This window comes from Pelobates fuscus, chromosome 8 (assembly GCF_036172605.1).
Source record: "Pelobates fuscus isolate aPelFus1 chromosome 8, aPelFus1.pri, whole genome shotgun sequence".
NCBI classification, from domain to species: domain Eukaryota; kingdom Metazoa; phylum Chordata; class Amphibia; order Anura; family Pelobatidae; genus Pelobates; species Pelobates fuscus.
Genome location: NC_086324.1, coordinates 159,825,105 through 159,838,186, shown reverse-complemented (window position 1 = coordinate 159,838,186; position 13,082 = coordinate 159,825,105). Strand labels below are relative to the sequence as shown.

The following is a 13,082-nucleotide window of genomic DNA, read 5'->3' as shown; positions in this document are numbered from 1 at the left end:
TGGTAAAACAGCTGGTGATTACTGTAAGTTTGACCTGTATTATAAATGACCAGCTGTTGATATCCACTGCATAGAACTGCAGACTGGTCTGTGAAATACAGCAGGACATTGCGTAGCCCTGGAGAGGTTCTGTAGGTGAGAGGTATATGTGTGCAAACTGTCTACAGATGCAGAGCAGAGAGAGTGAAACGTCTTGTATTTCAAGGGAAATATAGTTCCTAAATATCTTGAGCTCCAGCATTAGCCTTCACTGTTTTACTTGGTGATATTTTAGGAAATTCGCTGTATTCCTGCCAAACTGTGATTCATTGCGTCGCTGGGAACATGGTAAACTGAAAACCGGTTCTATAATCAGAGCACTGTGTGTCTCTGACAAGGAAAGAGTTAAATAGACCTTAAATGGCTCCGTTATCCCCCCAGCCTCCCTTCGGTAATGTCATTGGGCAGGTTTGCTCTCTTATTTACCCATACTGTAGCTTTGTTAAATGGACCAAAACCTGATGGGATGTTTTTGTAGAATGTAAAAGTGTTTAACAGGCTGGCAACATACTGTCTGTGTAGACCCTGGACCAGCATCGAAGGCCCTGCATATTGAGATTCAGCAGCTTTTATAGCCTGGTTGGCGTCAGACTCATTATATGCGTTTTGTGCACTTAATACTGTATGCTGATCTAATGTTTTACTTCTATGATATATTCCCCACTGGGTATATATTGTATCCTGTGTGTTGCACCTCACATCTTGTATGGTGTATGTCTCTCTCTCTGGCAAACACATTGCGTATGTATATATAATACCTCTTGTACATTGTATGGATGAATAAGCTTCCAGATATTGTTACAGGATGTGTGCGAGGCTGGATGTGTTTTCAAATGCTAGATCTCTCATTGTGATATCCTGTTTGTGGCGTGAAGGCCACAGCTTTTGTAGCACTGCAAAGGAATTCCAGTGAGTTCTTAGTCATTCAGTAATTTCTCAAACTCACTAAGAGCAGGTAGAGAGTTGTCTCATGTGAAATCCTGCGCGGTCTTTCTCCCTGATCTCTCCAAATAATGCTCTGTTTGTGTTTTATCATTATTCAAAGCTTCTATTAGCTCACCCCCTCTAGGTTGTTTACACAAACTGTGTGCCTTGTCTCAGAGCTGGGGTACTTTTTCCAAAAAACAAACTCCAGGCGCTGTTCATTTGGATATTTTTCCTCGTAACATCTGTGGGTTTATATATGGATATTGCATATTAGTTTATTTGTACATTTACTTAAAGGGCTATTTCAAGCATCATAACCACTACCGCCCGCTGTACTGGTTATGATTCCAGGAGTACCCTGGCCCTGTTTCCCAGTAGTGGGGCAAACCGTTTTGCAACAGTTTGCCCTTTTCCCTGGTCCTACCGGGCACCTGGTCTTCTTTAAGGCTGACTATAACGTGCATCTGTCTACAGAGCCCGATATCAATTCTTCCATCTATTCGTTGGCTGAGAGCATCAGCTGACCCCTCTCAGCCAATGATTGCATTTCTCTGCATAGGAATATGCACAGAATTGACATTTGTCAGCCTGTAACTCTAGTTCCGATGACACCCCAATGACGCTGACAGAAGTGGAGTTACACCTCCAGCAGTAGAGGCGTTAATCTCCCTATGTGCAGTGTTTCGAAGAGGCACCATAACCCCTTCAAATTTCTGAAGTGGTCATAGTGCTTGGTGTAGCCCTTTAAATCTAAGGGTAAGATTTTGTTTTGCTTGATGTTTGATAGAGATTTCCAGCCAAAGACTAGAGCTTTCAACTCATGAGCCCCAAAGAGTCAAACATCAACACAGCAAGCTATTAGTCATTCGAACTTCTAATCTTTGTATTGTTCGTCAAAAACACTTAACAAGCTGTCGCATGCCTTTAAAACACATGAGGATCAGTTAGCTAAATATTGTTTCCATGTTGTTCCTTGTTATACATAAGAGCTTTGTGTTTTTTGTTACGTTGGATTATGGTATGTGGCTTGGATATTTCTTTATAATTAGGTCTTAAATCCTAATTACTATCAAGATATGTTAATATTAAGAAGGCAAACCGGAACTTCTGGGGAAAAAAATTGTTCCTTATTATATGGATGTGCCCAAAGACAAGCATCTATCTCAAAATATACATTTATAGGAAAAACGGGTAATCCTGAAGATTTTAGATTTTACTTTTCAAACTTTAACCTGTGAATTGGGAAGTCCTCCTAGAGATACAAACCGGCGTGCTTGGAAGGGGTTACAGCCTCTTAGATTATAGCAGAATTTTAGAATTTCTTTTTTGCCTTTTCTTGGTACAGAAGAAGAGGTGCCTCAGGTTCTCTCCTCTGCACCAGAGGATCAGTAAAGATAGAGTGGGCTAACACAAAGCTATTAAGAGCTTTACATTGGAATATTCCAAATTGGATGCATTACAGAGAGTACAGGCAACAGTCAGTGGTGCACGCAGTTCTTTTTAATTAGGACTTATGGTCAGTCTGAGAAAACCTAATCTTCCCACAGAGAGTAACTAGAATCCCTGGTCCAATAAATACAGGTTTTGGCAAGAGCAAATTTGGAAAGCCTGGAAAAATTTCCCTACCCAAAATCCAGCGCACTCACTTATCCACTAAACAGCAACTTCAATGTTGACAGATTTTATTAGTTTGTTTTTAAAAACACCTTATTAAAACATTGAAGTTGCTGTTTAGTGGATAAGTGAGTGCGCTGGATCTTGTCTTTTGTATAAATTGGCCCCCAGCAGCACCCCATTTATGCAAGTTCAGGTGAGTGCAGCCCCTGGTTTCATTGAAAAATGTCCTTGTGATGTATCACGGCAGATTGCTAAAGCAGACGTTCTATACAGCCAGGAGTTTGGATACACAACTAGTCACCCCAAAGACCTGAAGTACCCCACTATTTTCTCCTCAATAAAGAGATGGAGATATTGTGATGGCCTCTCAGTCTCACTGCTGACCGTTCAGCCTATTCTAAATGGTTTGTACATTAATTGTTTAGGTGCCTTTTAGGAGGCAGATTGCTCCAGGTTTGCCGATAATCACCCCGCTGTCTGTTGCACTCATCATCCTTGACTTTTTCAAACTGATTGCCTAGCACAGGAGTCTATCTGGGAAGACAACCTGACAGGCTTATTTACTAAAGTGAGTGAAATTGTAGAGAATTCTAAGTGAATTTCAAATTTTTACGGTCAAAGTAGCGAAACTGTAAAAACTCTCAAAGTCACCTTTTCTTGCAGTTTGGCTACTTTACATAGTTCCACAGTTATAAAGCTGAAAAAAGACCTGGGTCCATCAAGTTCAGTCTTCATCACATTTGTTTTCTGCTGTTGATCCAACAGAATGGCAGTCATATTTTTCCTTGGATCAAGAAGCTATTACCCTACATTGAAAGATTATATCCTTGAATATTCTGTTTTTGCAAGTATGCATCTAGTTGCTGTTTGAACATCTGTACGAACTCTGATAAAACAACTTCTTCAGGCAGAGAATTCCACATCCTTATTGTTCTTACTGTAAAAAAAAATGTTTTCTTTGCCTTAGACGAAATCCTCTTTCTTCCAGTCTAAATGCATGACCTCGTGTCCTATGTAAAATCCAGTTTGTGAATAGATTTCCACACAATGGTTTGTATTGGCCCCGGATATAGTTGTACAATGTTATCATATCCCCTCTCAGGCAATGTTTTTCTAAACTAAAGAAAAACCCGATTCCTGACAAATCTCTCTTTAGTACTGCCACTGTTAAATAAGGCAACATCCTTCGGACATGTGTCCTAAATCATCTAGAGAAAGGTTTCTGTTTTTGTAAGGCTCTTCACATTATGCCTGCAGAATAGTCTACAATACAAGTTCTGTGTTTCCCTCAAGCCAGTTTATGAGTCTGGCCTTAATCAGGTAGTCTTTGAGTTTGGATTTCAGCATTTAGTATTCAGTGGAATTAGGTCTTATCTAGATCTGATTAAATGAATCATAAAGTGGACAGAATTCCTCCCAAGTGTAGTGTTTGAGTTTTACGAATGGATTTGAACTTGGGTTTTATAACCAGTAATGATAGCGCCACTTGAACTTTGGATGATGGGCCAATGTATATATATCTTCGACCACAGCATTTTTAGATTTTTTGTGGCTATCACTTAAACACAACCTGTTGGAGATCCAGGTTCCATACATCAATTCTGTCAAAATTCTAAGAATGATGAAGTAAAGAGGTCTACACGTCACATCAAGAGATTTAACTGTAAACGGTGTCTTGTGTCCATCATAGCAGACTTTTGACCTTCTGAGGTAGTAAGGAAAGGATGACCCTATCCAGGTGAACTGTTTCTTGATTAGTCATATATGCTATGAATATTGCTTGCTGGCAAACTGGGTGAGGCACATTCCTGCAGAATTTGCAGCATCTCAGGCCTAGAGGATAGAACATTGACCTGGCCACCTTGAGGATTAGGAATGTGGACCTTGCCTTGTTCTCCACAGATGCAATTTGGGGCTTAAATGCCCTGTGTTCTCAAATCTCACCTCCATGTCAGTTGCAATTCCTGCCTATTCTCGTCATCTTATTCTTCTACCCCATTACCACATTTTGCTGTTATTCTCACTTTTCCAGGCTATTTACTCCATTTTCTTCTCCACCGCTCCTCTTGACCTTTTTAACAAATATTCTCCCCATTACTTTACAGCATTTTCTCAACATCTGTCTAAAATTTCAATACACCTCAAGATTTCCTCACCAAACCGTCAAATCCTCTTCCTCTCCAGCCTTTTTTCTCTCCCTCCTAGCCTTTTGCAATTCCTCTCCAGTCAAAAATAATGTATATAAGTTGCTCTCAGCCCATTTCCCCGTATCTCTTTCGCCCACATTGCTTACTAGATAAGGCAGGCCAGCTAGTGTTGTGGTTAGTGTATAAACAGGCTATCACATTGGCAGTGTCATTCATTAACAACACTCCACAAACCTTTCACATACAAGTCATAACAGGGCCTTATTTATAACCCTTTTGCAATGGACTGCCCTGCCTTTTTTTACTCTAATACAATAAGAGTGTCTATTCTTCTCTTGCAAGTGTCGTGTTATTGTCACCTTTTTGCGGGCAGGGTGTCAGGACAGTGGGACAGGGATGCAGGTGACGGCACTCTATATGTAGTTCTACAGATGTGACATGCCAATTTTACAAGTCAGATAATTGCATATGAATGCTGCAGGACAAGTTCTGTATTATCGTTTCCTGCTATTACTCATAGAAAGCACATCTTTTATATTAGTGTCACTCATCCTGGAGGACACAGATCGGTGTGCTGTGCATAGGAACACAGTTTCTGTACTTTTGGGAATCTCCATTTTCACGGTGTTTTTTGTTTTGTTTTTTCCATTTCTTGTTGCAATTTGTCACTTTACCCCCTTTGTATAAATCTGTTTTCTTTTACTTCTGGATCAGTGACTGTCACTTTGATTATCTCTCTGACCTCTCTCACTGTGTGCTGCCATCAATACGTTATCTTTGTACCTCCTCGCTCTCTCTCTGTCTCTCACTCCCTTCCTAATCACAGCTGTCTCTCACCTGTCTTCTTTTTCCTCCTTGTTAATCACACCACATCTCTCCCCCCTTTTTCCTCCCCCCCCCTCTCTCTCTCTCTCTCTCTCTCTCTCTCTCTCTCTCTCTCTCTCTCTCTCTCTCTCTCTCTCTCTCTCTCTCTCTCTCTCTGTTTTGATCACTGCCACCCTCTCTCTATGCCAATGCCCTCCGGTCTCTCTGGGCGTCCCTGGATCTAGCCCAGAGTAAGCTGTGTGAGATCAGGCTTGGGTGGCACACATGGGGAGCTCGGCATCTTCCCTGGGAGCAGAGGGACAGTCAAACCATGGCTTCGTGGGTACTGCATACTCTGGGCACAGCCTGCCAGGCTGGCATGGGACTGTTCCCCCGGGAGCTCTATGGCCAGGCACCGTTCTCCCTTTGTACAGAATACACAGGTAAGAAAGTTGCTATGTTCAGGCTTTGCTGCTGTGTCTGTGCTCAGTACCTCTGCAAGTTCTCGTGCAAATCAAACAGTTCTGTTTTCCGTTACATTGTGTCCCTATTAACCCTGCACTAGAATCACTTCGCTGGTTTGATTGATATGTGTAGTGTTTTTTTTTTTACTTTGTAGATGTTAACACTTTGGCACCCTCATTTGCTCCATTTCCTTAACTCGGTGTGTGTTGGCACTGCCCTGGTAATGTGAGGTTGGTGGGATGTCATGCTAAAAGGTGTCTGGGAAGAGACTTCTAGCACCCCATGTAATATATGTTTATCCTGGATTGTCCTGGACATGGTAGTTACAGTGATAACTCACAGGGCAGCTGTGTGTGTAAATAGTTGGTTTGTAAACTATTGACAGTGTGAATGGTCAAGGAGCAATACAGATCATTGTTTTTAGCTATAGGAAGTCTTTTTCTCAATCAATACTTTTCTTGTTTTTGTGTGAGAGGGTGCCATTTACACTTCCCATTCCACGGCGGAACCACTGCAGTCTACTCATAATAATGAAGTTAAGTGATAGATCTCCATGCCCTGACTGTATTCTGTTTGGTTTTTTAAGGTTTTCAGCAGCAAGTGGTATTATTTTCTCTTTTTTTGTACTTGTTCCCAGGACCGTATTCCTGTGTAAAATACTTTCTAACAGTCTTCCTATCCCAGCAGTGTCATTGATTTTGCCCAGTTTTGCTAAGATAACGGAAATTTTGCAATCCACACTTGTTGTAAAGTACTGCAATTTATATAGATAGTAATTATATATTTCATTATATTATGAGCCTTCCTGTGGCAAAGAGCTGCTAATTCAAACTAGAGCTGACCTTGAAAGGGAAGGGCGTAACAGAATTGTGTGCCAGTTTCATTGTTTCTCTGGAATATTTGCCCCCAGGGGCCAGTGCCTACTGCCTGTTCTGTAGGTAAGCTCACTGCTCCAGAAATATGATTAGACTGCAACTGTAGCAGAGAGAGGAAAAACTACTTGGGAGCGGAGCTACTGGCTAGGGTTTAACCCTCTCTCACTCACCCGTCTCTCACCAGCCTGTAATCTCCTGAGATCAGATCTGCTTACACTGAGCTCTAAATTTGCTTACGTTAGAAGAAAGTTATACTAAAGCCCCGAACACACATTCGACAGGTGCGTTGCTGTCACGGGCCGGCTACAGCTGACACAGCTATGACAGTAGCGTGGCAGAGACATCTGTTCCCCTTTAGGAGCACAGGCTAGTAACGGCCCTGGCATGTTAAAATGACTTTTGAACACACACATAATTAACCTTTTTGGGTGCCAGAGGTCTGCCCAGCGCATCTTATGTGTTGAGCCAGCCTCTGCCACCTCAAGTACTAATGTCCAGGTACTGTGATTCCTGTGCTCTACTTAAAATTATAAAGGATGCAGAGCAGCATGGCTACTGAATCAGTACTTTAAAGCGGCACTACAGACCACTAAAGCACTTTAGCTTTTTGTGTGAAGAATGTGTCCCCTTTTTTGTGTTTTGGAAAAAGGGCAGATTTCAATAGAAATGTAGACTTTTATTAATTATACTGGTTACACCCCCCCTGGCTTTTCAATCAGATTTCGGTGCTGTTACTTCCTGGTTTGGTTGGTTCAGTGAAGCTAAACTCAAGAGGCAGCAATTGCCCAGAACACCTGCTTTGCAAACACTTCTCATTGAGCTGCATTGGGAAGTCTGTGATTGGACAGACACATGATGTCTAGGTGGGGTTAGAAGGGTTGTAAAGGCTGCAGACAAGAGATTTGCAGTTTTTGCAAGCTGTTTTTAGATCATTCCAATGAAAAATGCATAATAAAATGCATGCAAGTTTCCATTTGTGGGACATCTACTAACCAGTGATTTTTAGTTATTTTGTATTTGGGCAGTGGAGTGTCCCTTTAAGGCCTCTTTCATTTGTATGCCCACGATGCACATTGCAGAACGAGGTGAAATCCGGTCAGACAGAATAGTAACTAGTGGGTACAAATAAGCAGCACTGCTGATTCATTAAAACACATGCAGACATTTTGGCAATATCATATCTCACTAGAAGGCCAATTAAAAAGTTCTTTGTGGGGGTGGGGTTAAATTCTTGGGTCGCACCCAAGTCGTGTGATGCCACATTTACCATGTCACTTTGTAAGCACCGCAAACCCAAGCTGCTCCCTTTTTTTTTTTCTCTGGGTGATAAATGTTTGCCGAAGTAGAAATTCTCATTCCACCCTCATGGCTATTCTTTGTATGTTTACCTACCGTAACTAGGCAGCTAATGTTCAACTGGCAGTCAGCCTCGAAGGTTTCACAGAGATCTCTAGACATTTCCTTAACTCGGTGTATGGTGTGTGTTTGGGAGTGTGTGTGTGTGTAGCATATTTATGTCTATAGAATAATACTGGGTGTTATATCTCCCCTGTATTGTTATGATTTGTCTATTTGATACTCCCATTATCATTGTGTGTGTACCCCAGACATTCAGAAGGCTGGGACGCAAACAGAACTTCATATCAGTGATGCATTGAAATAATTTCAGTATCTTTTATTATTATTATATTGCTTGTCGCTGGACATAATTTTGGAACGACAAACATTTTGTGACATTTTGCATTTATCAAAGAATGCATAAGATGCAATACCAAATGCAAATTTCTGTTGCTATGACTAGACTTGTTTTACTGATCTCAACTGGAAGGCGTCAATTACTATACATTAACCTACTTATTATCATTCTTGGTATTTGTATAGCGCTAACCTATTCCCCAGCGCTTTACAACATTCTAAAAGGGGCAAATTTAACAATAAATGAGACAATTATAAAATGTTACAGGAACAGGTTGATGAGAACCCTGCTCAAAGGAGCTTACAACCTATAGGGTTCTGTAGAACGTGCCCACATACATTTGTGTTTATTCATTCGATACCAATTGTCGTAAATTGGAAAATGGAGGCTAAAGTAGCCAAGCAGTTTGGCAGAGTTAGATTTGCAATTCAGTTTTCAATTTGCTACAATTTGGTGTCTATTCAGTAAACCCCCAATGTTTTTTCTGAGTCCTTAAGGGGGCGCTCAGATTGCTGAAGTGCTTTATGTGTCAGGCGCAGTTAATAGAAGTGCTGGTTTCGATTGGAAATTGACACTTTTATAAATAATTGCAGAAATACCTCCAAGGCTGTCACTCCGCCAGGTTGGTTATCTTCCCGATTTTGTTAGCTCCACAGAGCTAATGGAAGAGGCGAGTGTGTTCTGTTCGAGTGCGCCTGCCTTCTCTCCCAAGTTACAGCAAGCCTGTGTGTGCCTATGCATGCACGTCAAACAGAGCTCCATTTTCCTTGGAGTACCTAGCTCGCCCAGGCTCCGAAATCTAATAAATTGTTACAAAATCAATTGGAGTTTAAGATTCCTAAAACCAGCACATCTGTGACTATAGAATGTGTGCACTTTAATAATAATTTTATTTGATAATGACAAACTTTATTGTTTTTGTAATTTGTAAAACTTTTCTTGTGTTACATTCCAGTATATATATCACGTAACTGGCATTGTTGGGAAGGGGCACGTGTTACTATTTATCGGGTGCCAACCTACCCCCCAGTATTAAACAGAGGGTGTATATTTGAAACCAGTTATATAGAAAAAAAAAAAGCATTTGATGTTACTATTATTTATAGCACTGATGGCTAACCCCCTACAGATGTTACAAGTTGCAAAGTGTATTGTTCATGATGCCCAGGTAACATGAAACGGAAAATGTGGTTTATATCTGGAGTGTCAAGGTTAGCCCTCCCTGGCCTGCACGTGAAGTCCCACTCCTATATTGGGTGCAAGTTAATTTCTGTCCGTGCTTCTCTTGCTGTCTGCTTTGCTGTCTTCTTGTTAGTTTTGTTTAAACTTGCAGTATCATGTCCTCCTCTGCTTCCCTTTATCTCCCTCCACTTTCTTTCCCCAGCTTCCTGCTTTTCACTCTTTACCCACCTTCATCCGTTTTTTTGTTGTCATTATTCATTCTATTATTCACACCTTATTTGTTTGTTTTCCAGGCTTCCGGTCCCCATGGATGCTGCCTCTTCTATTGGGGAGTGGTCATGCTGCCGCTGTACCTTTCTTAATCCACATGGGCAACGGCACTGCTCCATCTGTGAAGCTCCACGTCACCTCCCAGACCTCAATCACATCCTACGTCTGAGCACAGAAAAGCGGTGGTCCTGCAGCCGCTGCACTTTCAGCAATCTCACTCCCTCCAACCCATCACCGCCCCCTACAGGCTGCCAAGTATGTGGATTCTTGCCACCCGCTCCTGTTTCCAATGGGATTGCTCGAGGACCACAAGAGGAGGCCATGTCTCCCACCGAAGAGATGGAGCCAGCGGAAACACCTGCTACTGTCATCCCTTCTGTAACATCTTCAGGATGGAGTTGTCCTCGCTGCACCCTACATAACACTCCTGTGTCCAGCTCTTGCTCAGCATGTGGAGGGCCACGCAAACTCTCCCTGCCCAAAATACCACCAGAGGCATTGGTAGTTCCAGAGGTCATACCTCCGCCAGCTGCTTTCCAAGGGTCTGATGAAAATGCCACCTCACCACTCCGAGAACTAGATTCTCCCCGACCCCTGCCACCACTGCCACTTTCTCCAGGACCACACAATGTTCCTGTTCCTAGGAGCAGAAGGGAGGTGGCCCCTGATAACACACTTTCCCCACCTCCTTCTGCTCCCAGCCGCCTTCCTGCTAAGCGTTTGAGTGTCCTCGACGAAGAGATGGCCCCTGCAGAACCTTCTCCAGCATCTTCAGAGCCACAAAGCTCCGACACCAGCTGGCCCTGTGGGAAATGTACTCTGAGAAATGTAGGCAGTGCCAGCCGATGCCGGGTCTGTGGAGCAGTGCGTGGGAGTGAGGCTGAGGCTAGCCAAAGTGGAGGACAGGGTCTGCCATCTCCTTCCAGCACAACAGTCCTCCCCATACCAGCACCCCGCAGGACAGAATGGGCCTGTCCGGCTTGCACTCTGCTGAATGAGATAGGGTCCACACACTGCGCTGCCTGCCACACAGCTCAGCGATACCTAAAACAGCACCGCATGCGAGGCGCACGAATGCTCCGACGCAGGGAGAGTGTTCGAGTGGAACAACGCAGGCAAACAGATGAAGGCGAGGCCAAGGAATTGTGGGAAAATATTGTCAGCTTCTGTCGGGAGGTAAGTCATCCTACTTATCTTATCTAAGAAAAGACTCTAAGTACCAAAATCACTTCATCTTAAAACTGACCTTTGTCTCGGATAGTGTTGCCATTTCATTTTTCAGAAAACATGACTCTAATGGCTGTCAAACAGACAACCGCTAGAGGCACTTTCTCCTTAAGATCATTTTTCAAAGGTCTTTACTTTCTGCATTACCATGCACAGCAGGACAAATTCTCTTATGAGAAACAGTGCATTGATGGAACACAGTGATTGCAACTTTTGCGACATAGCTCTGCCGTGCTTCTCAATGAGAAGCATCTGATTGGACAAAAGTAATCAGAAGGAATGACTTACCGGAGGAGGAGCAGCTGCTGCGCGTCTGTCGTAGTGCTGGAATAAAGGGTGAGTTTGTGTTTTTTTTTGTGCAAGTTTTTATTTTTAAATGGCAATTTTTAATTACAAAAAAATAAAATGAAAATTAAAGTCAGGAGTTCCCAGAGATCCAAACATACAAAAATACATCTTATTAAACAATAACAATACATTTTGCTAGCCAAGTTAATGTATGGCTTCAATAGGTTTGTTTTTTCTTCTTCAGTACATCCTTTATCATTTACTGCCATGTCATTGGCTTAATGGTTAAGACTCTAATACAGTGTTCAGGTAAAACAATGTCACAATTCGTAGAATGCTAAGAATTGTGGTTATCGGGAAGAAGATGGATAACCTATATTTTGGTGGCCGATATCGCTAACCCAGTGTTAAATGTATACTTAGTCAAAGGTGATCTAATTATCCACATGTTCTTTGGATGATGGGTCCACTTAAACCTTTTCAGGGCCGGGATTAAGACAGACCCTTGTTCTCCATAGTCCCATAGAACAACAACAACAATAACAAGTTGTGAACTTTAATAAAAAGATTAATAGCACTGCCGTAGTGACTCTATACTAGCATGCATTGCAGACTGACACTTGTTAAAATAACTAAACGGTGGCTTCAAATAGTATATGCTATATGTTCTAGCAAGCAGTGATAAAAATACCTTTTACTTAACTCATGTTTAGTTTTTTTCTGTAATGTCTCAGATGCTGTTTGGTTCTTGAACTGACTGTGCTGCCGAAACCCCATAAAAATATATAAAATACAGATTAGTTAGATGTACTATCTTCATGCATACAAATGTTATAAACAAGCAGTTCTGTTTTTGTAACGTACAGCTTTATATGAATGCATTTGTTCATCTGTCCTTCTGTTTGAGACTTCATCCAGCTTAATACTTGGCATCTTCTCTCCATATACATATCTCATGAAAGAAATCCAAAAACGCCACCAAATCCACAGGGAATGTCTTACTCGAAACCGTAAAGAGACACTTCACTGCCCAAAAACAAAATTAATAAAAATCACTGTTTAGTACATATACCCCCAATGACAACGTGCATGCATTTAATTATGTATTTTATACTTGGTGTATATCTAAAACAGCTTGTAGTAGCTGCAGTTCTCTTGTCTGCTGCCTTTGCAAGCCCTCCCCTTCTAACACGGCCCAGATTTTTTGTTGCTGTCCAATCACAGACTTCCCAATGCAGCTCAATGAGACGTCTTTACAAGGCAGGTGCTCTGGGCAATTGCTGCCTCTTGAGTTTAGACTCACTGAACTAAACTAGGAGGTAACAGAACCAGCTGTCTGCTTGAAACCCTGGGGTGTAATCATGTTAATTCATAATAGTGTTAATTTATAAAATCTAAAATCTGCATTTTTGTAATATGAAAAAAAGAACACACACTTGTTCACACATAAAGCTTTTCAGCAAGTGCTTTAGGGGTCTAGAGTGTCCCTTTAAGTTTTGCAGTGTTTATGCTGTTTTGTTTGTCCCTTTAACTTCAAATCCTTTT

The 13,082-nt window shown here is 41.8% G+C and overlaps 1 protein-coding gene across 3 annotated transcripts in view; it reads left to right on the top strand.

Annotated features, from left to right (window-relative positions):
• Positions 1-13,082, top strand: part of CAPN15 (calpain 15) — a 49,842-nt gene that overhangs the window by 25,042 nt on the left and 11,718 nt on the right. For 2 of the 3 annotated variants that reach the window (XM_063430544.1, XM_063430543.1), the window contains exon 2: positions 10,046-11,198. In XM_063430544.1, the coding sequence (XP_063286614.1) occupies positions 10,059-11,198 (1,140 nt within the window). In that variant the 5' untranslated portion in view covers positions 10,046-10,058. Of the gene's footprint in view, positions 1-5,779; positions 5,978-10,045; positions 11,199-13,082 lie in introns of all 3 variants that reach the window. The other variant, XM_063430542.1, reaches the window with a different exon arrangement.